At 39.8% G+C, this 27,670-nt stretch overlaps 1 protein-coding gene across 1 annotated transcript in view; it reads right to left on the bottom strand.

The window, feature by feature from the left end:
* TACC2 (transforming acidic coiled-coil containing protein 2) overlaps window positions 1–27,670 on the bottom strand; it is an 84,657-nt gene that overhangs the window by 21,700 nt on the left and 35,287 nt on the right. The window contains exons 4-8 of the mRNA XM_026050705.1: window positions 15,443–15,603; window positions 8,427–9,750; window positions 5,097–5,132; window positions 3,595–3,655; window positions 2,366–2,573 (exon numbers count right to left, since the gene is read on the bottom strand). Of these exons, the coding sequence (XP_025906490.1) occupies window positions 2,366–2,573; window positions 3,595–3,655; window positions 5,097–5,132; window positions 8,427–9,750; window positions 15,443–15,603 (1,790 nt within the window). The remainder of the gene's footprint in view (window positions 1–2,365; window positions 2,574–3,594; window positions 3,656–5,096; window positions 5,133–8,426; window positions 9,751–15,442; window positions 15,604–27,670) is intronic.

Raw genomic sequence — 27,670 nt, 5'->3', positions numbered from 1 at the left:
AAAGGTGCCATGTGAATTTACAATGCTTAAAAAAAAACATACAATAAGAAAGCACTGCAGCGGACAAGCAGTGTTATTCCACAAATCCATTTATCATGTAAGAGAGCCACTGAAGAGAAACAGCCACAATCTCACAGTATCTCTTACATTTGGGAGATACTAAAAAAAAAAAAAAAAAAAAAAAAAATAACTAAAGGGAGTGCTATAAGAGCAGGTTCCTGCAGTTTAAATATCTGTCATGGTTTGTTTTTAGCAGTAATAGGATACCAGGATTGACAACGTCCTGGTATCAGACAAGTGCTTCTTCCTAGTGAAAGCAAAAATAAACTGGAATGAAGAGATGAAAATCTCGTTCTGGGTAGAAATAAGCATGAAATAGCAACTTCCAGCTACCAATTGCTGATATTTTGCAACTGAAAATACCCCCTTTATCTTCAAATATAGCCCAGGGAGGCGCTGCACRGGATTTTTATGGGGCAGCCTTGCAAGCAAGCGGCGAGCAGTGCAGAGCTCGGGGCCAGGGGACGTGCTCGCAGTGGCCTCTGCTGGCACCCGGGSGAGAGCCCTGCACCCTCCGCAGCACCCACACGTCCAGCTTCCCCCCGCTAGAAACGCAGAGCACACCCGGGAATCCTTCAGCTAGGAACACAAGGAATGACGCCCTCGAAGGAAAGCTATTTGTTTTTGTCTCACTAGTCTCTGAGGTTTCCAGCAACACCAACTCCTCTCCAAGACATCCTCTCCCACGCAAAATCTTAGGCTCTGGATCTTTCTATGCATTCGAAAATCTACAAATGCCCAGGACATGCTGTGATGTAAAATAATTATCTTTTATAAATACACACAATGGACTTACAAAGTGACGCACTCCACCTCCTCCTACCAATAGCTGCAAGATTACATCAGAATGTTCTGCTAAAAACTGCAGCTCATTTTCCCTCTGTGAAACATGAAAATTGCGGTGTTTACAAGCACAGCCCACGACAGACGAGGGCTGGACGTGGTGGCTACCTCACTGGCTGGGCTGTACCCGTACACAAGCAGTGTTAGGTTACAGGTGAACACCAGTGTCTGGGCAGGTAAAAATAACTGCATTGAGAAACAGCTCTGGAATTTCTCAAAAATCTCTCAAAGCAGCAAAATCTGAACTGGCAAAGGGAAAAATATATATTTTTAAGAGATCTGAACAGCGGAAGCGTTGTTGATTACAATTAGCATGTAATCTGAAACTCTGAATATACCATCCAGCATGCATGAGATGAGACAATTAGCATTTAATTAGGAGCCTTGCTCACTTTCTTCTACCAGTTTGATAGCTCAGATGATTGCCTTAGAGTATCTCTCACTATTCCTTTGTTCCATTTCCTTCCATATAATTTCCGTTTTCACAGATGAACATCAAAAAACCACACACACAATAACTTAAGCTTAAAAACAAAAAGGACCTGAGGTGAATCTATTATTTAAAATGGAACAAAATTATAATTTGACAAATAAAATCGAATGGATTATCCAGACTTAACCGCTTATCTACACGGRAGACTCAGATTTCCAAAAAGCCCAGGCTCTGCAGCCTGGCATGTGCTTATGAACGTGTGCAGTCCCACTGAAAACAGTGCGACTGTTCAGGTTTTAATGTTAAACACATCTGGACTGAAAACTTTGCCGTTCTTAATCAGGCAAAAACTCCTTAGAGAGCCTGTGTAAAATGATCTAACATAACTTTAGTAGTAGCCTGGGATACGGGTCAAAAGGTGACGGGAAAAAATAAGTWTGAACAAGAAAAAAAATTTAAAGCTATGTTTAACTCATATAATCCTCCCACCCACATAGTTGAAAATATGCCCTTAGAGTAGGCGKTGCAAAGCACCGTTTCTTGCATTAATCCCAACGAGGGTGACAAACAAAGATTCAGTGGCTATATTCTCTCTCTTCCATGCTTCACAGACCTGAAAAAACAGTTTCTACCAGAAAATTCAGATTTCCAGCTTTAGATTGCAACTACTTACAGGAAAAAYATCGTTAAGGAAAAACTTATTTACAGGAAAAACTACTTAGAGGAAAAATGTTGTTAMGCAGATGGAGTAAGTAGATATAGAAGATGATTTTATGTGGCACACGAATGATTACACAGGAGAAATGCTGGACATTTTTTATACACAAAGACACCTGGATCCCAAACSTGTGAAGGGGAGATGGCGTGTTAAGCATCTATATGTAATACACAAATTTTGAGAAGTTTTAACCTAGGAAACATGTTTTTAACCCAAAACTTTCAATACACAGGCCAACATCCCACACCAAACTGAAAATTCTTGGCTAACAAAGAAAACATGAGCTGGAACTAGTTGTTTACAAAGCATACCCTCTGTGGGAGAGTTGAATTTAGTCTCGTTAACGAACGTGGACAGGTCTGAGGGTTGCGGGTAATCCTGTTTATCCGCGTTCAGGTCCACAGTCATGCAGGTCCATTTCTGGCCGGTCACTGAAGATGCCAGTTTCTCCTCATCCGTCGCGTGAACCACCGCGGATATGACGGGAGGCGTTTCTGGAGTTGGCAGTGGAGTGGGATCCTGCATGAAACAAGGRCTTATTACAACTCTAGTATCCTTATTGACACGATGAGCAATCAGCTCGTGATTTCTTCTGCCTGACCCTAGTTACCTTTTCAATTCCATACTTTTTGCTGCAGTTCTACAGAAATAATGGAAAGAAAGAAAAAGAGGAAAGCTCTTCCCACCAAAGGCACTTTGAATTCTACTGTGCTAAGTTTTCCTGGTATAACTAAACTCTTTGATGCTAAATACTCGTAGTGCAAAGCTGCTCTGAYAAGAAGGAAGAAAGAAAATCCAGTCATTTAAATCTGCGTGCACTTGACATAAGTGGCACACATCCATGGCAGAGGCTTTGGCTAGCAGAAATGGCTTTTAAACTTCCCTTATGGTAGCAAACCTTCATAGGGCTCTGAGGTCATGAATTCTTGTATTGAGACACTTTTGTGCTGTCCATCAGCATAAATAGAGGCAGGTTGAGTAGCGCAGAGGTGAACAGCATGAGAAGAATAACACCACATCAAAATAGTTTTGCATTTACACGCAGAACAGGTTTTGYAACCTCTTCTTCCAATCAAACTACTGGCCAGAGGTTTGCAACAAGGAGTACAACCACCCAAGTACACATTCCTGGCCGATCAACCCACTTACTTGGTTTCTATTTTCCTTCCAGCTTGCCAAACGTATGCAATTATTCATTCCTGACATAAATTTTTCAGTTTAATTTTTGAGAATATTAAGTATCTTGAAGATACCTATTCATGTTGCCTTTCCAGCGTAAAGGGGTCTTTCCAAATATATGCACTAATAGTCTTTAGACTTCTCAGAGTGAATACCAGATTTAATAGACACTGAATACATTTTAGCAACTATGATTTTTAAATGTTATAATTACAGCTCAATGTATTGTACTAGGGATCCTCATATTACTATTTTTTTTTAATTATRGAAAGTAGAATTCTACATTGTTATTTATCGAATTTCTCTTATTTACTCCGGGAAGTCCAGAAATTACAGCCATTAAACCAATGCAGTACTTTACCTGAGAAGGAGGATCAGATAATGGGGATCTTTTTGGTGATTTTTTCACCCTAAATGTATCACTAAAAACAAAATTAAGACAGTTAGTACCAGAGAGAATCAGGTCATTTTACAAGACATTTAGCAAGAGACAGCTACAGAAAATGCAACCGCTATAAGCCCTTCTGCTTCAAGTTCCCATCTATTTGGCAGTGGCACCACGGAGAAACATGCTGTGTTCTTATCATGCACTTGGAACAGGCCTTGATTCCCAAAAGCTGAGGAAAGCAGGATTGACATATTTGTAATTCACCAAAAAAGTTGTTTYGTGCTACCATATTTAGAGAACACAGCTTTTATTTCATGGCAAGGATAAATCCAATCCCTGCTGCACCACAGACATTCTCAGTGGCTTTCAGCAAATTATTTAGATTCCGTCTGCTTTTTTTCCCCATCTGAATATAAAGGCCAAAACACATCTTTGCAGGAATGATCTGAGAATAAAAACTGAGCTAAGCTTGGGAATTAAGCTCCAGGAACCACGTAAATCATTGAAATTGAGTAGGAAATCAGTATACTTTGGAAGAACTACCTTCTATCTTTACAAATATGCACAGCAGGAACCTCTCACCTTAAAATTAATATGGCAACAAACATGGCAATTCTGCTTCAGGTTCCYCTAACAGCTCATAATGCAAACCGGGAATACAGCCACTGTAGCCCTTCCAAACCCCACAAGTTTAAATCAAGCAAACAGAATGAAGAATATGCACTGTGTGGAGGTGGACAGCAAGGAATGCTGCCTTATGGTTGCTCACTATCAATTAAAAATGTTTCCTAAGTAGGAAATAAAATAACTTATCTACTAGCTCTTTTAATTCCTTGTGCCAATCAAATACATTTTTGCTATTAGCTAGAAGAAGCAAAAAAAAAAAAAGAAAAAAATCATATCAAATCTTGATAGTTTGAACTCAGGTGCAGTGGCAGAAATTGCTGCCCCCAGCTCTTCCTGATGATCAGTGAATGGCAAGATAAACGCTCAAAAATAAAATGAGGCGTTTCGATTGGTAGAGAGTAAATCAATACCATCTATTGAGAGCAGAAAATAAATTGGACAATTTAATATTAGTATGTTCAATGCTGTGAATTATCTAGTCAGGATGCCAGAATTAATTAGAGTAATTTATTCCTTTAAGGAGAAATATTTCTACAACGTTGTACTCTATCATTTAAATTAAGAAGGGGAATAAAGTTTTCGTATGATAGCTGAAGGTTATGAAATCTGTATACTGTGGAAATCAGGATCTCATTTGACAGGCAAATATAATCAGGTAATCGATGCCTCAGACTCGTTCACAGCCAGGCATTTTACTTAAAATAGTTTCACATGTGCCAGTAAATGAGGTGGTTAACATAAAATATTCATGCTGAAGAATAACTGATCATGCCATAAAATAAATAAGTGAAAATAAAAAGCCCATAAATCAAAGAAGAAATTTGAAATGTTAGCTTAGAATTACTTACAACAGAGAACATACAGACATCACATCTTCTACCATCCTAAGACAAAGAAGACAAAGAAGAGAGAGACAGACAGAAGGAACTGACAAAAAAGATAAACCTACAAATACTCTGTTAATGTGTTACAGCAATCTGATCATGCATATTTTCTACCTGTGTAATCTTAATCCCTACTTTCTTGTTGTGGAGAAGATGGGGGGGGAAAAAATCATTCTTAAATCCTGCAATGTTTTTAAATCCAAGGTTGTACTTTTGACATGCTTTCACCTTGCAAAGCTCATCTTTCAAAGCTGAGTTAAATTCCTATGAACATACCGAATGTGCTTGCCTTATCTGATGGGAGCCACCTGCTTTACTTTCTTTTTTTTTTTTTTTAATTTTTTTCCTCAAAACACAGCACTTGTTATTTTATGGGCTGTAGAAAATGTTCTTGAGCAGCAGTTAAGCTTAAGGAAAAAGCACTTACACAAGGCTTCTGTTATGTCTGCTAATCTGTTAAAATAGCATAGAAAAAGCTACTTGACTGTTTCAAACTGTTTACCCAAGTCAAGAAAGAGAATGACATTTCTCTAAATCTTCATATACTTTGGCTCTTGGTGAAATCTAATTTGTGTTCTGATTGCCCTGAAACGAGAAGCAAACCCTGCCAAGAAACCGAGGGTTAGTGAAGTTCTCATATACTTCTCAGCTTGGCAGCTCCAGGTCTTCATGCAGGATGCTCTGGAAGGCTGATACTTCCCATTTCTAAACACATTCCAACACTTCCCACCTAAACACCTCCTAACATCCAACAATATGGAGCCTAATGTCTATACAAGCCACCTCTTCCTATGGACAGGTACTGAGGGGCCATCAGATTCAGGAGCAGCAGAGCAAGACTTACTGCAGACCGGTTTGGCACTCAGGACCAGAGAGTAATTTTCATCAAGCTGACAACCATTCTAAAATCGCATCCCTTCTACAAAAATCAGTTCTTAGAATGCTTGTTTTACTAAAAAATAATATCTTTTTTCATTAATTTTAACACGTACAAGACAATTTATGGCACAGACTTGAATCAGTACAAGCCTAGTGGTGGCTCGAGCTCACACCTGGCTCCCTTACCCCTCATAGGCCAATACAGAAACATCTGTCCAGCTTTCCTCCTGAAATTTTCAAACCGGATTTTATTCTGTATCCCTCAACAGTGCTAATAAACTCCTCTGGTGTTGCAAAACTATCCATTAATTAGGTTTTGCAAAATTATCCATCAATCCGGGCTTTCAGAAGTCCTGAAATACTACAGCATCCGCTCCWAATCATGATGTTCCCTTTCGTGCCCCTCACAGCTCAAGTATTTTGCACTGGTTTTGTTCTCCTGTCTCCACAAGGAGCAGAAGGACCATCCAGGCTGCGTGTCCCTCCCTGGGCACTGGACCCTATAGAGAAGTCACACGAGGTTCCCATCCCAGGGAGAGGAGAGACTAGAGAAGCAAACCCTGCTACTGCTTCCCGTGACATGTCCCAACAAGCCCAGGGCTAATTTCCTTGGAGAAAGTGCTATGGCTCCAGGCCGTGATGTATATTAACATGCAGACTCTCCTCTTTGTGAGAAAGCCACTTGTGAAAGTAGGTTATGAAGCTGCAGCAAGCAGATAAAAAATATAATAAAATGAAAGCAGCCCCGAGGGGGGCAGAGAAWTCCTGTAAATCTCCTGATATAAGAAATTTTAAGCTCCGCTTCAGAGTGTTCAACTTCCTCAGCATGAAAAAGCAGCACTGAATTCAGRCTGTAGGACAGGGCCTTCCTGTCACGAGTTTTTCCAAGGAAAGGGAGGGTTTTGCAAGCTTATCCCTTTGTAAATTCATGTTGTCCCCAAATTATTAACTGTGCAATTAATTCTAATATTCATAATGGATGGACAGAGCCAATGGGCTTATGTAGACAACTCAACTGCAGCAAGGAGATTCCTGAAGAATCTCAATATCAGACCTCGGTCTCTGATTATATTCCCAGGTGAAATCCAAATTCTGTCTCTCTGACAGTTTTTTAGTCCTCTGGGTTTGGATCAATCGAGATGGACTACAAGCTCAGAAAAAAATGTCTCAGCTGAGCACGTATTTCATTTCCTTCTGTAATTTGCTCCAAACTTTAGGCATATCTCAAAATGAAGTACTATCAGAAAAACAAACATGCAAAAAAATCCCCTTAAGTTCTTCTCTCAAAAACTAAGCTAAAAACCAGGTCACAAACTACTTCAAATCTGGCAAGAGACTTGATTTAGAAGCCTGGAGGATAGCAGACTACTCAGAAAACAGCTGAACAATCTCTCACTCCATAAGGGAGGTCAGTTTTTGCACTGCTTTGCAGCAACTTTTCTTAAAAATCACTTTTTTTTTTCTGTCATTTTTTAGACACAATTTTGTTAGTTAGATACCACAGTTAAACCATAAGGGACATGCAGAGAGATATTTTCTTAAAGAAACACACGAGACAGATTTTAGATAAATGGGATATAAACTTGCTGATTACTAACTCAAAAAAAACCCTGTGACTGAAAGGGTAGTAGTGCATGTACATGAGCAAGTTGACTATGGAACGAATGCAAGAAACTCTTGAGTTTAATAGCCAAATATCTAAATACAGCAGCTAGAATTATCCTGAAATTTGTCAAATCTGTCTAAAATCTGGATATTTGCCTAACGTAGCAGTTTAGAAGATTTTTATCCTTAGCAGATGTGCATATTGTTTCACAGAAAGGAAGCTATGTGAATAGCACAGTCTTGTAGTAAAAAATAAAAAAACCAAAACCATTATTCCACTTTGTAGAATACTGTAATTTTCTGCTTCAGTTTATTTTCTTTTAAATACTGCAAGTCACTGCACCAAACCATCTTCCCACTGGATTCAATGGCAATTACTCTTTGTCTTCCCGCTCCATGCTCCTCTCTCAAAAACTGTAATTCATAGACTAATCTTGTGTAAATACTTCTGCCAGCTCAAACGGTATGACATACCCAAGAAGAGGTTAAAAATTCCCCCAGAATTTGGCACAATATTGGTTAGATTCAAACCTGATTCCACTCAAAGCTATACTGGATCCCAAACTTCTGAAAGTTTACTGCTAGTCCAGTGGCCTCATCTGGCTTGACATCTCTCTGGTTTCCCTACCTGGGCTGGAAACATCAAGCTATTGTGATAATACATTGAGCATGTACAGACCCCAGACACGAATCCAGTTGTCCAGTTAATAGCACTTATTAGTATGTTCCTATCTCTRTTCAAACAGAAAAATGATATATAACTAAAGGGATGTGCTCTCAATCCAGAAACATCTGTGCTCTTCAACTTACGTCTTTAGCGGCGTCTTCTTCTTTTTTGCAGGTTTATTTAAGTTTTCTCCTTCGGTTCCATTTGTTTCATTGGCACTGGCAGGTATCTCGAAAGAGGCTGGAGATTTAGAAGGTGAGCTGGCTATCTTAGAAGAAGACTTAAAAGGGTCAATAGAGTCCTCACACATGTCTGGCTCAAAACTGTAGGTCTGTTGAGGCAGTTTGGGAGATTCTTGCATTTTTGTACTAGAAGAGAAGGGGTTAAAATTGGGATCATCCCACTTGTCAATATCAAAAGTGTAGGAGCCTTTTGTGATCGGGATGTCGTTTGGATCAGGGGGCGACTGGGTCAGCGTAGTCGGAGCATTGTCAAGTTTCTCCACCGGCTTTTTAGTCTTTGGCCTCCGTAGCGGCATTTTGGCACCAGGCTTTTTCCCTACTTTTTTGGGAGGAGGAGTGCTCTCTTGCTGGTCTTCCCCGGCGCTCTTTTCTTCGGAATAATCAAATTCGAGCCTCACYGCCTGCCCCTTGACTGGAGGGTCCTCTTGTCCTCCTCCAGTGTCAGGCGGAGTGACCTCCCCTGCCTCGGGCGCCGTTGTAAGAGGCAGCGTTTTCTTAGTGGCAGGGGGGGAGTTTTGTACTTTGCCACCTCCGGTGCTAAACGCACCAGTCCCTTCCAAACTGTCTGGATCCGAGGGCTGGGATCCTTCAGGCACAGCTGGGGCCTCCTGATTCTCAGCAGAGATTTTAGGAGGTTCGGTACATTCAGGTTTTTCTGAGTCAACCTTGGTTTCCAATGCTGCTTTCTCCACACCTGGGGCAGAGTCTGCTTGGCTCAGATCAGACAGGTCTTGTGGTGCTTCCTTCACCGGTGGAGCTTCTAGAGGCTTTTTAGCCGACGGCTTCTTTTTCACGGAAGCTGGCCTGGATTTCTTTGTCCTCTTAAGGGTACTCGAGGCACTGCTTGAACCAGTGCTGTACGCATCTGCTGCTGGTGTTAGCGTCTCGTTATTGCCAAGGTAAGACACCCCATCAAAATCACTAGCTTGCAAGCTAAGAGACCGAGATAGCGTAGATCTGGAAACCGGGACTGAATCAGTAGACTTTCTTCGTACATTCGATTTGGGGTCACGGTTCTTAGTTTCYGGAGAGCTCGGTCCTAAGGCATGGAAAGAATCGACCAACTCAATGTTGTCAAAGTCCAAGTTGTAAGTTCCACTGCTGGCTATTGGTTTGTCCTCATCAAAGACAGTGGAAAAGGAATGGGAGGGGGGACGAAAAGGGCTTTCTTCGGCCGATTCACTGTGTGGCACATCAGTTATGGACACGGCATCCGAACACAGTCCTGTGGGAACAAACAGAAGGCTTGGTGAATTATAAAGGTCTTAAAAATGAGGGCTTAGAAAGTTTTATCATAATGTGATATTAATAATAATTTTTAAAAAGGCAAAAAAATCAGATAATACAAATGGGTGAAGAAACAATTAAAGGACATACAAACTGAAGCAATATTTGCAATACGTAGTCTAGAATCGTCACTCACATTGCACACTATCATAAAGAGTTCACTGAATTATGAGAGCTCTTCTGCAGCAAATTGCCTGTAAACTGGCTGTAAACTGGCTTCAGCTATCCTATGCTGATCTGTAAGTTTTCCTTTTCATAAGCTATTTTTACTAGTTTCCCAGAGGAAAAAACTATGGAACGTGACTTCCTTTCCACAGCCCATCAATGCTGTCCCTTATTCTGCCCCAAGCTGTCCATACACTCCACTTTGACCTCCTAAATCCAAGCTTATAATGAGGCATTTTTTACCAAGGATCACTGGGAATTTCATATGAAACAAATTATGGTAAAGAAAACTAGTCAATTAAAGAACTGAGCAAATACGCTCAATTGTAAGTCTGCCATAAGAAAGAGCCCTAAAATCTACAGATAATTTAAAGCACATTTCTCAAAGGGCAGTTTTAGTTCCACGATGATAATAGAATTTTATATGCAGATTTATAGGCTAAAACTCTTCAACCAAAAGTCTTTGCTTTGGAATCAAAGATTTGCTCATTCAATGGAAGGATTATAAAGGTCTCTCCACTTGGACAAAACGAAGAATATATATAATAAAACTCTATATAAATATATATAARAGTTAGAAAACTTATATGTAGAAAAGAGTCATCTTCGCTGGTGTTATATGTGCCCTAACCAGAGCATCCAAGAGCTGGGAAATCCCTCCAGTTTTCCAGACAGAGCATGGGTTGTGCACAAGCTGTAACTGGCCTGGACCTAGCAGCTGAGCTCTCCCCGACGAGCCCAGCAGCAAATGCTGCAGTATTTMCTCTTGAAGCAATTTTGGAGTTTTCGTGCTGTGAATGCTTGTATTATGCAACTGTACAGAAGAATACAGTGAAACGAAAAATGAATGCTTTACTTATCCTTAAATCAGCTCAGGGAAATTTCTACACATTTACTTCATTTCAGTCCTGACACATTTTGGAAATCAATTTCCCTTTTGCCCCATTACATTCATTACTGTTTTTCATCAAGGCAGCACAGACAATTAATAATCACTTTCAGTCAGAAACTATGAATGGATTAAGATTAGAAGAAAATGATTTTTGTTTCTTAGGAAGTTACACATCTGCACAAGGACTGCAAGAATTATTATTTATGAACATAAACTACAGAAATCTTTGACAAATGAAGATACATTTCCCTGAGAAACACTTTAGAGTGACATTAAGCATTTCCAGAGATTTTCAAAGAAATAACAGCTACAGTTCTTCTTTTAAGACTGTAAAGTCTATTGAGTCACATCAGATTTCCCTTACRGGGAGTAATTTGTGTATTTTACACCAAAGAGAATGGAAGACACTTAGGTGGATCACATTAAAATAAATACTGTGCGTCTGCACAAATCTAGGTCAGCATGAAATAAAAGGGGGATCTGAACAAGAAGTCTTCAGAAAATCATTTGTTGTTTTCATTACAGCAAATGCCAAAGGCCTCAGTAGGATTGAGGTCCTCTCTTTCAAAGTCAGCACAACATGTATGTAAAAAAAATTAAAAGAGTTAATGCCCTGCAGGACTTAGAACTCAAAGACACCGTAGCAGTAGAGCTGAGGTTAGGAGTACATCACAGAAGCAGAGCCAGTACAATGTTTTCCAGTTATTTAAATAAAAACAGTATTCAAATTCTGTGTGCTCCACATATAACGCAGCACTTTAATCTTACTTAATTGCTCATTTCATAACCACTTCCTATCCAAAACCTCTCCTTACAGGATAGGTTTCTGAAGAGGACAGCTCGAGTCACTGCTGCGATATTTCTATTGCTGCTTTATGAAACAATATGGGAAACTGTATGAAAAAACATGGCTTTTGGTAGGAATGAAATGCTGCTATTGTACTCTCCTGGCATCACACTGGCTCCATGCTATGARCAGTAGAAAGGCAGCAGAGGAGAACATGAATGGTACCCACTACTGTAAAACAGCACAGCTTTATTAGTACTAAGATACTTTAAGACTATTCTTTCCTGGCATTGAAAGGCCACCCAGACAGCAGGGCTATTTATCTTTTTACATTACAGAATCAAGCAAAGCAGGATTACTGATTACAGTGTTTTACTAAAATGCACTTTGATCACAGAGGAACTTGCTACAGTACAAATATATCTACAAAAATTAAGGCAAGATTTGCCCTCAGAAGAGGCCTTAGAAATAAGGTTTATGCCTTGCATTGGCTAATAATAATGTGCTGACAGGTAACAACAAATTATACTGGTAGCATAAGTCCCCAGGTAGACATCGGATACTATAAATCATGCCATGGACAACTGATTTGCAAGCTACAGCAAGTGAAGTTATATTGTGATAAAGAGCAGGTGATCCTTGAAAAAACYCCCATTGTACTCATTAAAAATGAAGGTTTAGATTCTAATTCTTCCATAAGGAAAAGTCTATGATTTTGGTAAAGTTTGTCTGGATCAGGCACGAAGGAAATAAAAATCAGACTCCTATCATCATGATAGTGAGAATTCTAAGCTGGATGAACTACATAATGCTTGGTGCTGTCACCTATCACCTACTATGGCAGAAACAAAKGGATGCTAGAAGGCTATTTTAAACCTTGGTTATTTCTTTCTAAATAATAAAAATATATTAAGGAGTTAAAACATATAATGGAATTTATTTAACATATTTTTCCTTTTCAGTTATGACTTTTTATAGTTGAATTACACTATGTGCTAACACAGTTGGGCGTTTTCTTCCTTTGTTGACATAACTAAAATAGGGCGAAAAAAAACAAAAGGCTGAAAATAGAAGGTCTTAACACTGGTGACTTGAAAACACAAAGCAAAACTATGTCAAAAGGTTTAGAAACAAAACTTAAGCAGCCTTCATAAAGCAAAGAAAAAGAAGCTAATGTTTCTAAAGAAAAAAAATACCCTTGAAAGATAAGGACAACATAAAGACACACGAACACACTCCATTATAATGAATCTCGGTACAGTATTAATGACAAACACACTTGCCCTACGGCATATATAGTAATTGCAATCATCTAACATGCCACATTTTGAAATGCAGTTACTTTGTTTCAAGTTCCTGCTTGTTATAAAAAGTCTTTGAAATAATGAAATCAATTAGTAGCACCATATTTTAAATTTTTACAGAAATATCTTTGCCATTCATTCACTGTGAAAGAAAATGATGTATGTATGTGTGTGTGTGTATATATATATGTGTATGTGTGTGTGTGTGTGTGTGTTACTGTATTAGATTTCACAGTGGAAAACCATGAAGAAGAGCGTTTTCCATGCCAAAAAATCAGTTTGTTTTTGTCTGGGTCATTGTATATCTCTAYTGGTAAACTTGACTTCAACTCGCTAGAGAGAGGAAGGAATCCAATAACTATAATCTCTCATATCTTGACTAGTGGGGCACGTAGTGACATCATACATAGGGGCAACCAGATTTTTTATAGCTCCTTTACACGTGTAATTGTATGTAATCAATGAACTGGGGAACCAAAGGGGAAAGGAATGGAAGCCACTGCTGAGACAAGAATTCATGGCCAGAAACAGGGAATCTGGAGCTTGCCTGGGCTTGGAGAAAGTTCTGGTGCTGCGATGGGACAGGCTGGTGGGCTGTGATCTCCTGCGAATTCATCCCACCTGCACGGGGCCAGCAGGCACTGGGGAGTGTGTGTGGAAAGCATGCTCCATCACTAGCCTCTTTCAGAGGCCAGAGCCTTGTGGCTGGTAAACGGGGACACCAGGCTCTCCAGCTTCCCATATCCCTTTGCCTCTTTTATAGAAACCTGGTTATTTAGGGGTTTTGGTGCCAATGAAGAACTCTGCTGCTGTGGCCCATAAGCTCTCAAGCAAGGGACTCATTTTCTTGCTATGCAGTGACTCGCACACCCTATAATATAACAGTTACCCAGGGGTTCTTTAAAGTACAAAATATTTAACTCTTCACATTTCTTCAGAAACCTGCACACAGGTAAGCTACACCAGTATCTTCTAAGCGATTTAAAACACCAGTATCTTCTAAGAGATTTTGGAAACAAATAAGTGCTTTGTGCTGCCCTCCTACATTTGAAACCTTTCTGCATTACCTTCCTCACAAAAAATCCCCTGCATTTTGCATAATTTTGGAATGCTGAACATAGCTTTATTATTTTGCAGTAATTTGCCTCCCATGGACAAATTCTATTTGCAAGTGAAGCGTTTTAGTCTCTGCAGAACAAATACACCAAATGGCCTTTATTATGGTACAGTTCTCACCGGTTATTAATAGATACAGTCAGTTTCCTCTCCATGAACACATGAAAGAGAGRAGGGAGAAGCACATGTGTAATCAAAGGTTGGAGGATAATCTACGGCAGTAATTAAAGCCACACTTCAATCTTGTTTATCATATTCATTCTTTTGTTCTCTCAGCACTAAAATTRTTTTGTAATCACAGAATTTAAGACCAAAAAAGAGAAAAGATCATGAGGAACATTGTTTGCTACAAAAGAGAGGAATCTGTAACAGCAGAAAGGAAAAAAAATATTGTATTTCTTCTGCTTTACTTTGTGAAATTAGTTAGACATCTTTAATGATATGAATTTATAAGAAGCTGAAAATAATGATCTCAGACTGTTCCTTAATGCCTAAGTCTCAGGAATGCTTCAAGTTACCCAAGACACTTCCAAGACGTATTTGTCACTTCCTCAGAAATCTAAATTAAAGTTCAAAAGCCTTTAAGATCTATTTACCACCCGTGGATTTTGCTTTACCCACTGCTAAGCACAGCCACTTCTAGAGCAGAAGCTTTACATCACTGCATGGCAGAGCTATACATCCTTGCAAATGAAACACAAATGAACATTAATCTGCTGACAGTAAAGTTACCTTTACGGAATTTACCTTGGTTGTCAAGCTATCTCAACTCACCGAGGGAAAAAATAATGTATATTGGGGAATTTTATCTTAAACTGTAGAGTTGTTATCTTACAACTCAAAGTTATTTTAGGCTCCTTGCTAGCACAGCACTTTCTGCTGTGCCGTATTCCATTATTCAGGTTACTTTGTCAGTATGTTCCAATTTCTATACAGATGTACTGCACACATATTCACACAATGCTGTGTTTCTCCTATATGATCGTGACATTAATAATAACTCCATTCATAATGCAAGAGCTTTTTGTTCACCTCCTATTTCAGATTTTGATGCACTGGAAAATAACATTTTATTGTCACTGGTGCTAACCCAAGCGCCCTACACCAACTTCCTCTAGTCATCTAACTCCGTAAAACTACTAAAATGCTGGGAGAAAGGAATGAAGTTCTGCGGATCAGGAAATAAAAAAAGTTTTCTAGTTTTCCATTATTATTTCTTAAATACCACGGACTGATTCCCAATGGCTTTATTTAATCTTCTAGGAAATATCTTACTAGCACTGATTGCTTGCCTGTGCTAACACATACAGCTCCCCTTAGCTTCCTCGTGTTCAGCAGCAGGTCCCCCTCATGAGGTGCTCGTTACCTGTGTCCTCCAAGGGCAGCTGGGGTTTTATTTCTTGCTCGGCTGTGTCGGCTACCACCGCTGCTGCCGCCGCCTCGGGAGCTGCTTGTGGGGGTGAAGGTGGAGCCTTTACTGGTGTAGTGGACTCTGGGGTCTCAAAAGCTTCTTCGGAGTCGGAGCTCCTGGGTAAAATCAAATGAAAGAGAGAAAAAGAGAGACATCCCTTAGCAGTGTTGACTAGCGAGCAAAATGCAGGTTCACATCTGCAGAGAACGGCTCATACCTGTAAGTGCTTTCTGAGCTGCTGCACAAAGCTCAGCCGTCAGCCTAGCTCTGCCAGTTCCAAAGACAACCCACGAGGAGGTCTCCATGACGGTATGGAGCGGGATATCACGCTTATGGCCTTCATGTTAATGGCATAGGTCTATGTCATTACATATATTATATACAATATATTATATAAATAAACATTTCTTCAAAAAATGAAGAATTTGAGGTAAAGAAAAATGTCTGCTCTTTTTTTGTCTACCGTGTGACTACAAGCTTCCATTCCAGGCACTTCCCAACAGTCCTCGTGTCRAATCTTCAGCACAAAACTTTGCTTTCCTACAGCTGAAGAATCACAAAAGGATTCTGATGGAATTCCGAGCAGTGAGAACTGTCTGTATCTAATGAAATGTTGCCGAGTTTGTTATGAGGTGCACTCATGCTAGCGAAACAAGATACTAGGCAAGGAAATACAACGGGGTTCCTGAGACCCTTGAGTYGAATCAGTTGGTCTAAATGGAAATACGCGCACTCTCTTGGCATGAGGTGAAGACCACAGTCGTACTTCAGACTGTGACAAAAGGCTTCTCCTGGACAGGATTTCCTGTGAAACAGAATTTGCGCAGATCGGCCAGTTCTATTCGTGTCTTTTCTCTCAGAAATGCAAGGCATAGGCAAAAAGAGTAATAGCCTGAAGTTTAGAGCAGCATAAAACAGAGTAAAGGATGAGCCAAAGGCTGTGAGGCCCAGCATCCATCCAAAGCAGTGCTGTCCTGTCCCAGGCGCTGCTGCCTGCTCTTATCCCACCTAGGGATCATCCCGAAGCTCCAGCCGAGAAGGAACCAGGTGAGGTGGGAAGCATGGATTATGAGAACGAAAACTCATTCTGGCCCTGGTTTGTAAAGCTGTGAGACAGGGCATACAAACAGAGTCTACATCTGTGGGATTAGCTTGTGGGGAAGCATGGAAGAAAAGCTACACAGGCTGGGGCATGAGTTCTTCTAGTCAGCTGGGAAAGCAGGGGAAGYTTTCCAGGATATTCCTGCAGAGGTATCTCTATCTCTCTGTACCCTTTGGGTTTTGTGCATAATGGAAAAACACTTATGGTAAACAAAAGAAAAAACAAAATGGTAAAAAGGTATGGATGGCAGAAGCTACAAAGCGATCAGATGATAGTAACTGAGTACAAAATGTCTCACAATACTCTTCCAGTACCTCTTATTTGGCCAGTAAGCAGCAAATACAACACATACAGGCATTCTGCATGATGCAGAGCCGTATGAAATACAAAATTTCTACTAGATCCCAAGCTGACAGAGTTTTGCCAGGGCTATATTGAAGAGAGAGGGTTCCCATTCTTACTTGGAAACTATGGGGTCTGGCATGGCCTGTTATACAATTCTGAGGAGAAAATAATGCAGGGAGGGTTGACCCCTGTTCTTCAACTTTAGCCTCATAGCTGGAAAACCAGCCTCATAAAATATATTATATTTTATATATATGTATATATATATGTGCTTATAAGAAAGCACAAGATTTCTTCATTCCACTGCCTCTGTTTTCCCTATTCAAACATTGCATTCACTAAAACGAGCTAATCTCTGCTCTCACTTAGAGACTAAGTTCAGTAAAAAATTAATTGGCACTAGAGCTGTTACAGAGCCTTCAGCCATACCAGGAGCTCTGTAATTTCTCTCCAGTTCTCCTAGCATTTACATTACAGCAATATAAATGTATATTGAGGTTTTATTTAGCAGCGATGGGAGAAAAGGATGTCTGACGGTTAAAACAAACAAAACAAGGGGCCTACAGCAGAGCTTTTACAAAAGGGCCAGGGTCAGGAGCAACATCTTCTACTTATGATCCCAATGGAGAAGATTTGGAACTGGTTTGGCTCAGAGAGCTTCACTTTTTTTTTTTTAACTGTTATTTCACTTAAAATCAATGCTATACTGACTTTTTATTTATATACAGAGAGTTAATCAAACTCTATTGATGCCCACCAGACTGATCCTGTTTAGGCACTGCCCTTGAACTATAGACCAGACTTTTGGAAACTTGCAGAGAAAGTATCTCAAAGATGAGTCTATTCTCATAGTCTCATGTCTTTCCTTCTTGATGCTAAGCTACTAGATCTAACCAGCAATAATTTCCACAGATTTTTTTTTCTTTTTGACATATACTTGTAGTCCTAAATATGGAAGAGGTGGGAGAGAGAAAGGGATATTTTGTGTTTTTCTTCATCTCACATTTGTATCTCCAGGTTCCCGGCATGCAGCTGGAGCTGCAATGTAGGGTCCATGTAAGATCACAGCAGAGTTATCTGCAGATTGGTTCCCTTCTGTTGACAAATGGACATGGGCTTGAAAGTCCAAGAGTGTTTGTTGCCGGTGTTGAGATTTCTGCACACTAAACACACCCGCAGTATTCCTAGATGAAAAGAGAATCCAAAAGCCTTGCAATGGAAGGACCTAAATGAGTAAACACTGCACCATTGATTCATGGACATTATCTATGGCACCATCTAAAAGCAACACACAGATTCCATTAGACCTACCCCTCYGAAGCGCCTGTAGCTTAAAAGCTAAGGTATATATTTCATGTCATTATTTATTAAACAATTTATCATACACCAGACAGGAATCTAAATCAGCAAGAAAAAAAGCAATTCCTCACAATATCCAAACAGTACTACGGTTGAATTTTGCTCCTCCTRTCTGTAATTCTGTTGGGAGAAGAGCTGGAAATAAAAAGGAGGAATGAGTTCTGTGCTCTCACTTCCATTGACCATTTTCATATATGGTCCTCATAAAACCTGTATGAATAATTCATTTGGGCTACTGATGAAATCAGAAGCAAGGTTGCAGGGCTGGCTCTACACTTTGGAGGTCACCCAGTCTGCATATTACTTAACGGGCACAGACACTGCACTGATGAGAACCACACAGAGTGGCAGAATTCAAAACACACTCAATAACTTTAGAGTTTCTAAAACAAGAGGTAGACAAGGCATTCACAGATGCACATTCATTTCTGTCGAGATTTTTTTTTTTTTCTGATCTGAATAGCCTAATAAAACCTTTTCAAATGCTAGTCAAAACCGTGGTCCCATTTTTCATGGGTATAATTGATTTTTTTTTCCATATTGATGAAAAAACTGTCACCACCACCAAAAACCCCAAACCCTAAACCATGGAAACAGCAGGTTTCTGTGGCAGATCTCCACAAAGTGAAGTTCTATCATGTTCTTGACTCTGCTACTGAACTGCTGCAAGGTCTTCTATTCGCTTCTATTTCTGCACCTACCTCAAGGTTTTCTGATCTAATGGGAATCTCCTAATGGCACAAACAGCTAATTGCTATGAATTTATACTGAATATACTGAATTTATACTGATTATACTGAATCTAGAGATAAACAAAAACCTTGAAAATTGCTGTAGTGGTATATATTACATTTGGGTTTTTACTTTCCTATTTTTAAAAAATAAAATAATAAATGATCTCCTATAATCATCATTCATTCATGCTGCAATCACAGAACTATGAAATACAGAGGTTTATTTTTTAAACYRTTTCTTACAAATAGAGCWCTGTATCAAAATTCAAAAATYAACAAGAGAGCCCAAATTGCAATTYATTTCCTGGAGATTAAGTCACCAASTTAGGCAAGCAGCCATTAGCTGACCCAATGTCCCAGCCTACACACTAGGACAAAATAGACAAAATATTCTGCAGATGAAACAAAAAGTTTTTTTTTTTTTTTAGAAGCATTAGATTAGGATAATATCAAAGACGTTTCAACTTTTTATAAAAATATTTTTGTACAGCATTTACCTACTTAATGACTTTAAGCTTGCATAATGTTCCTCAATTAACTTCTTTTAATAATTATGATTGTCATTGCCTACAAGTTTTGAATACCCAACAATACTAAAAAATTAACATTTAAAATTTGTTTAGCAAGACGTAGAAAACACGATGGGCACAATGAACAGATTCACCTGGTTATTTCATGTATTAGATATTAATCTTTAGAAAMTGAATTAATCTACTAAACCTTGTATCAAAGCATTTCTGGCATGTATGGTATGAGAATAAGCAGCTCAGATAAATGCAACAAACACTGTTAGGAGTTAGGCACAACCTTCACACAAACAAAATTTCCCCTCYCTCTAATAAAATACACCATTAAGATGACAAAACTTCTCAAGAACTATTCAACAGGACAGATAGTTCTGAAAACTTTTTGCGCAGAGAAGAGCAAGCCCATTAACCTAAGCCTGGCTTATCAAAGCTGATGGGTCAGTGACTTATAGAGGAGCATTTAACACCATCTGCCTTGCTCCCTTCCCTCGCTCCCCACGGGAACGTGCTCAGTGCTCCTATCATGTCAGGAGGCAGGGGAGGTTCAAACGAGTCGCTTACGTGTCACTGGGCTCTGTGTACAAGACAGTTCCTTTAGGGACACGTTTCTGACCATTAACTATTAATGGACTTCTCGGGCTGTTRGAAGGTTATTCAGTGATAAGATCATCTACCCTATGATTAAATACATTCACAACCAGGATACACTGTGAAGAGAAAAACTGTAAAACCAGTTGAAGAAGATGCTGAGCACAACCCACCAACCTCGTCATCAGCTCAAATCCCACTCAGTCATCTAGTTCTGCTGTCTCGTCATCATCATCATCATCATTGCTTTGCACACCCAGGGTGGGAATCAAGCAGTATGTGCGATTCATGCAAATAAAATCATGTTTGGTATCCATAGGGAGCCACAGCAAGTGCAAAGTGTATTTTCCTCTGATGGATGCTGAGGGTCTACTCCAGTGAAATGCAAAATGTCCTAGACTATAACACAAAGAAATGGGAATTCACAGCTTTCTATACTTGAACCCATACTAAGCAAGTGAATCACCCCCAGGGGAATTCTTTCATCTGCTATATGACACGCATGGCATAGGTGACATACATGACAGTATGTAGGTGTATGTACCAGAAAAGGCATTTAAGCCTTGGGTTACTTRCTTGTCTTACTAAATTGTATGTATGTTTCATAATTTCTACTTTGCAAACCCTGATTATCAAAACAAATCAATGGGGTTTTTTTTTCTGCCCATCACAGGATTATTTCAGATTAGACTGTAGTGCTGGAGGCTCTTCCTAATCTCACTTTATTTCACGCATAATTGCTGCCTTGTAGTTCTCCCTCCCCTTTAATTTATTTTAAAACTGGATGTGGCTTGGTGGAAAAACAGGTACTTATTTCAGCTCCTCGAATCAGGGGAATTTAAAATAACCTTAGAGAATCTATGCTCTCAGGATGAAGCCAGTTTCTGAAGTATCTTCATTTGTTATCTTGCTATCTTTCTGATAGTCTAAAACTCCAATATAAATAATCTAAACAACGAGCAATTTATCATTTTTTCTCTTTACTCTTTTTATAAGAAGATATACCATAAAGTTGAGAGATTTAAATGGAAATTACATTTTGTCATCAGGGGTTTTTGCAAAGCAAAATTAATACTCCTTAAAATCAGCTGCATTTTCTTTTTCAACGGAGGTATTTTGCCCAAAGAGAGAGCTGGAAAAAATGTGACATAGCAATTTTATAGCTTGAGCTGCAAAGCRACAGAGAAATCTACTTTGCAGCTTCCACTTAAAAATACATTTTTTATCAAATAAATCCCATTCCACTGAAATGAGAGAGACCTACTTTAGTGCAATGCAATTATATAAGAACCCCCATTCACGCAGATGTGCTCAGCGAGCAGGGCGGGCTCTGCTCCCCAGAGAAGGATTTCAAGATTATTTCCACATAAATATTCCTACAAGTCCTAGGGAAAACACGTGGCGCCACAGAAAACCCCATCCATCCCGCCTGGAAGGCGGCGCTTCCCAGCCTGTACCTGATGGAAGCACAAGGTTTAKTGAAGGGACACGGGGCAGGAGGAGCATCCTGCATCACCCACGGGGGCAGCTGGAGCCCTTCCTGCTTCGGGCACCTTTTTGCACCTCAAACCACTTAGTGTCTCGGTTGAGATGCAAGAATCTGGATTTTCTATTCTACGGAGATAACAAACAAAACGCCTTGCTTTATCTTTCCAAGATGATCACATGAAAAACACTTTGTGTATCATCCAAACCACAGTTTTCTAGAAGGGACTAGTCAGTTTTCTAGAAGAGATTAGAAAAACAAAACAAAAATCTTACAAATTCCTTAAACACTCATCATTTAAAGGGTAATTTTTCTTCAAAAGATGCTTACACTTACAGAATAGGATTTAAACTGCAGTATAAATATAAGAGGGCCTAATCAACTTAAAAATAACACTGATTTTTGTTTTTTAACCTATTACAAGTAATCTCCTTAGCACAAGTGAGACGGGGAGAAGGAATTATTTTTCCAGCTTTTTCTGCCTGTTTATTCAGTGATTTTGAGAGCATTTTGTGCAGAAGCCAAATTCCCACTCCCCCAACAAAAACCATTTCCTGCTTTCACTCAGCAACAAGAAAGAAATATCTCAAGCTGTGGGAAGCCACATCTGAAGAAAAAATAATTTGAAGGGTGTAGCACTGCACAGTTACAGCAGCCCTTTAAACTACTTAAGCCTTTTTCCTAACTGATTAGCACCAAGTTGCCTCTATTGCATTAAATCACATCACAATTTTCCTTTTCTGAGGTCTAATATGGTTTGTTTTTCAACACTGCTCATACAAATGAATGATGAAATTAATCCTGTCTTTCTGACCAGCCTGCTTTTCCTTTTACTGGCTTCAGTTGGAATAATGAGAGCATCTATGCTACGAACACAGGACCAAGAACTGAAAGATCTGTGCCTTTTTCAATCCCTGTGCTCTTTTCAGGAAAAGTGATTTATTCTCAGAGGAGTAAATGCAGAATAAAATTTAATGATACTTATTTTTAGAATCACARAAATGAATGTGCTAATGCATCACTGAATAGCCAGAGGCTGCCAAATCTTCAAATACACAAACCTCTTAAGAGAGAAGGAGAAACCGTCAGCATTTAGGATACCCCAACACCCCAGCCAGAAAACCCCAGCCACGAAACTGGTTGCGATCAGTTATCATAATAACCCCAACCATGGCTGCATTTTGTTCTGCTGTTCACAACAATATTAGGTTAGGGGTAGATATATGAATCAGCAGGTAACATTTTAAGTATTTCATACTCATGATASATACATTTCCCCTACATTTAGTATGAAGATCTAGTGTTTTCAGCCAGGAAGCAATACCTTGCTATCTCAAGTCCTAGAGAGGCAGCCCTGGGCCTGGGATCACAGCTGCCCAGCATCACCATGCAGCAGCCTAGAGGGAAAATAATCAATGATTGATTGGGAGCCAGAGCCATTCATTTGCAATTACTTTGCTCATTGGAATTGCCTTGGGAATTAGCTTTCCACATCCACACAGGTCCTAAGGTGGACCAGAAGCCACAACAGCAGTTGTGGAGTGCCCACATACACGTTCTCATCACGCCTCAGATACAGATATCTTAGATATATGTTTAATTCCAACAGAGTTTCATCTCAACAGAATCAACAGCCTCAATTTTTCCTCTCAAAGGCAAGAGCATTCACAAGCTCATCTTAATCAAGCTAATTAATCACAGCTCAGGGCCAAAGGAACATGGGTTACACTGGGGGAGCAACGATAAAGCTCTACTCTGACCAGCTCTTACTCTGAGGTCTGTCCCAGACTATCTGCACTACCTACACCAGAGCTAAGCTTGGAGACAGTCCATGCTGCAAACTYCACTTGCTGTCCTAGGGCTAAGGGGGGATTTTTCTGTCTTGCTATCCTTATAAAAGAGCTTTCTCAGGCCAAAATATGCCTTAAAACAAGCAAGCACCTCTGAAATGTCACAGAATTGGGTGTCCCACACCACTTTTTTTCTTGTCATTTTTCTATAATAAAAATGTYGATTTTTGTTTACTAGTTACTTTTTAAAGGAAGAACACTTTTTTTTTTCTGAGACATTCCAAATTCCTTCTAAAAATGCAAATTGCACTGAAATTCTAGGTGCAGTTAAATTTCACCTTTCACAGCTGAGTAGTCTGCTTAACTGAAATGCTTAAGAGATAAATCCATGCAAAGTACCAGAAATGAATAAGCAAACTACACATACGATATTAGTAAATACAAACACAATCTATTAATACACGGTCCTGAAACAAAGGAAACATTTTCAGAATAGAACTATTTTTTCCCACGTATTATACAGACTATCTATAGTCATCTTCTCACATGCTAGAAAACATCTCTTTGAAATGCACAGTATTGAAAAGCAGCTTTGATTTAAATTTAACAAGCAGTTACTTTGACTGCAGGGTCAAGCAAAGCAAAAAGCAAGAGCTTTGGGGGAGTGACAGCCACAATGCATGTGCAGGAATGCCTTTCCCTTCATGTTTTCCCATCACTTAGCATTTTCCAATTTGCCTTATGTCATAATACATTACAGACGACAGCAGCCCTATTATGGATGGCATAGGGTAAATCAGCCAGTGCAGAGAGCTTTAAAATACACACGTATTTGCCAGACGYGTGGCATGCCTGGCTCATAGAAGGGTGAGTGATTCCAGGGTCTTTTTATTTTGTTCTCAAGTCTAAATGTGACCTGCCTACTTCTAGTGACAGACGTGGTGGTTGATGTAACACCCTTTCATATCAAAGGAAGCTCTGCTATTGACTTCAGAGACAAGATSCTCTAGGTTCAAATAAAGGAGGAGGGTATAAAAGGCAGGAAGGCCTCACAGAAGAATTTGCCTGTCRCTGCCAACCCATTTTCTTTCAAGTAAACCACCCCTACGCTTTCCAGCAATTCACCCTGTGCACTAGAAAGATCTGGAAGATAAAGCGTGTTCTGCTAATTGATGGGGCCACTTCCTGATGATTGTCAATAAGCAGGAAGGAGAATAGAAAAATCTAAGCAGAAGTCTACCATACGAAGAAGAACACATGAAGAGCTCTCAAGACTATCTGTCAGAAGGGATTAAYCAAGACTAAGCACATTTCTCTCCTCTTAAAACACCTGAATTATTTTCAGTACTTTTTCTGCTCAATCTTTTTTAGTGATCAACACGGCGAAGGAGAACAYGCAGCGAACGAAATACTGAAAATCAGCCCACAAGGGCACCAAGGTCTGACCTGACACCAACCAGCGGTAACAGCCGGTCTCCTCTTGGGGTGGGCTCCAAGGTGGGCTCTTGGGTGGGAACCCAAGGCCACGGGCATTTCCTCTCCAAGAGCATTGGGAGCTTCTTCAGCCTTCAGCCATTTTCCTCTTGGATTGGCAAGGGATGAAAATAATTTAGAAGCAGCATGGAGAGCTCCTGATGGGAGGACATAACACGAGCAGCCCTTAGGCGATGGAGACGCAGGCACGGAGGGAGATCCTGAGCGGTTGCTACAAGAAGTGACTARCGGCAGGAAAAGGGAATGCTCCAATTGTGGGAAAAAAAAAAAAAAATGCAGCCCCTACTCACCATCCCACTATCACTAGCTTTTATTTTACCACTATGGAATGGAAAGGAGCCCTTTCTTCCACCCAGGACGGGACCACGGGGGTGTCTGCTCCGATCCRCAAAGCCCAGGCCTGCTTATAATGTCAATAGCAAGGCCTGAGCCCCGTGCTTTCATCCGCGGTTAACTCCCATTGCCGTGGCCTTCCCTTGGGCTTCGCCCTTCTATCATTCAGAAATGCCTTTTTTTTTTTTTTCTTCCCGCTCTCCTTTTATTTTTAATAAAAGGTCAATTGTCTGCTGCCAGCGCCCGTGTTATTAACGATCCACAGTGAACCACGGAATACCCGGCCCCACCGGCRTCAAAACTCTTTTTATTATAAATACTTTTCTCCCCCACTGAAACAAATTTACATTAAAATAGGGGACTTTGCATCTATGCACAAACAGAGCACATTCTATCAAGGATACACTCTCAAATCTTCACCGAGGCCCCTTTTCAGCATAAATTATACTGTCCATTTATTTCAACATCATTCACTACTTAGCACTTAGTGCAGAACCCTGTCATAGGGGACGCTGGAGGAACTTTAAAACAGCAGCTATTTAAAAAAAACAACTTGATTATCTTTGTGCTTTTTGATGCTAATCTCAGCAATGATTTCTGATTTACACTAACCTAATGAGCTCCAGGCAGCCCAATCCAAATCTGCTTCCCGTTGGTTAAAAACCTCTCTCTTTGGGTTGCTGGAGCGACCCCGTTGGGGAGCCTCAACTGGACAGACCGTGACCCAACTTGCCTTGGACACGAGGACACGGCCACATGGGCTTTGTCTTTGAACTTCCACTGCCATGAAGCCACTTGCTTGTGTGGGCAAAACAAGTTGAATGAAACCTTATTAACAAAAGCCTTGGTAAAACTTATATCCCAGTTAAGGTATAAAGTCAAATCTCCACATCAGAATTGATTACCATGCTGTCATGGAATTCCTCTTTTGGGAAAATTGGCCCATAACTTCCCAGGGATAAGGAAACATCTCCAGATATAGCATATTTTTAAGAGTATGCAGTTGACTACAGAAAACAGATTTCGTACATAATGAGTAATACCTCTCACAGGCTCTTCCCAAGACCATCAGCAGCTATTGAATGACTTCTGAGCTAAATATGTATCTGTTGCATGGTGGCCCTTAAAAGATTATATTAAAGCCCCAAAGGCAGAACATTCATTGAAAGAGATAACAATGCAAACCACACTTGTGTCAGAATAAATATAAATAAATAAAGGAAACCCACTTTGATYAGCATGTTCATCAATAAAAGGAATTCTTAAAAGACTGAAAATGGGGGATAATAGGACTGGACATCGCTCTATCTACATCCTTTTTATTGCACAACCCTTGGATCGGTGCTAAAAAYAAACACCAGTGTCTGCAGGTGAAAAGGTAATTTTCCATACTTTAAAGATACCGAGGCATTTATTCCACCGCATCATTAAAATGGAGCTGTATACAGGAATGCGAATGCTGCTGCTGTTAATTGCTGAAGCAATTAATTGGAGGAGCTCTACACCAAAGGAACAAAGGATGCAGAAAGCCTGTTAGGCCCCTATCTCACAAAAATAGCAACCCGGTATCAAGCAAAGCTATCTGCAGATCCATGGGAATATGACAATAGGGAGCATATGCCTGCCTTGTAGGGCCTATTATAAGGTAAAATCCTCCCTTATTGCTCTGTTCCCCACTAGGTTCGGGGGGCTTCTTCTCTGCAATATAAAAATGACATATCGGATCTCTAATCACATCTACCTTAGYAAGCAGATACTCTATTTTAAAACAAATTCAAAATGATCTACACAAGACTGGTTTATAAATTAGCCCTAGAGAACATAGGATCAAAATGCATCATCAAAAATTATTTCAGACATGTTAAATAGGAGCTAGGTGTCCGAAAAGACAATAGGAGACAAGATGCTTTTTTTCTAAAAATACACTGAAAGGTAAAGGCCCCTCTCCAGCGTGCTGGCTTGGTGGTTCACAGGAGGGGTAAAAAAGAGAGACTGTTGCCTAAACCGATCAATTCCTAACTAAAAAATGCCAAAATCCTATTTACAAATGGGAAATGACTCTGCTATTTCTGCATCCGTGTGTGTGTGTGTGTGTGTGTGTATATATATATATGCATACATTTTTTAAAAATAAACAATTCAGTCTTCTAAAAAAACCATAATCTATTCTGAATAACCAACAATCTCTGCCTTCATTTTCTCCCCAAAAATGATTCTACCCTTCAGAACTGGCCTTCAGTGAGAAGAGACCAGGACACCTTGCTTTTATGAATCATCACAGGATATAGTACCAAGACAGTAGCTGATGCTGAGAGGGGCGATGTGACCTGGAAAGCAATATTTGTGTAAAGAAAAGCAAAGAGAAGCTCTTAAAAAAATAAAAAATAAAAAATAAAAAATAAAAAATAAAAAATAAAAAATAAAA

The sequence above is a fragment of the Nothoprocta perdicaria genome, unplaced genomic scaffold, assembly GCF_003342845.1.
Source record: "Nothoprocta perdicaria isolate Ctin4 unplaced genomic scaffold, notPer1 scaffold_7, whole genome shotgun sequence".
Taxonomy (NCBI): Eukaryota; Metazoa; Chordata; class Aves; order Tinamiformes; family Tinamidae; genus Nothoprocta; species Nothoprocta perdicaria.
The sequence above is the reverse complement of the archived record's forward strand: the minus strand, read 5'-3'. Positions and strand labels throughout refer to the sequence as shown.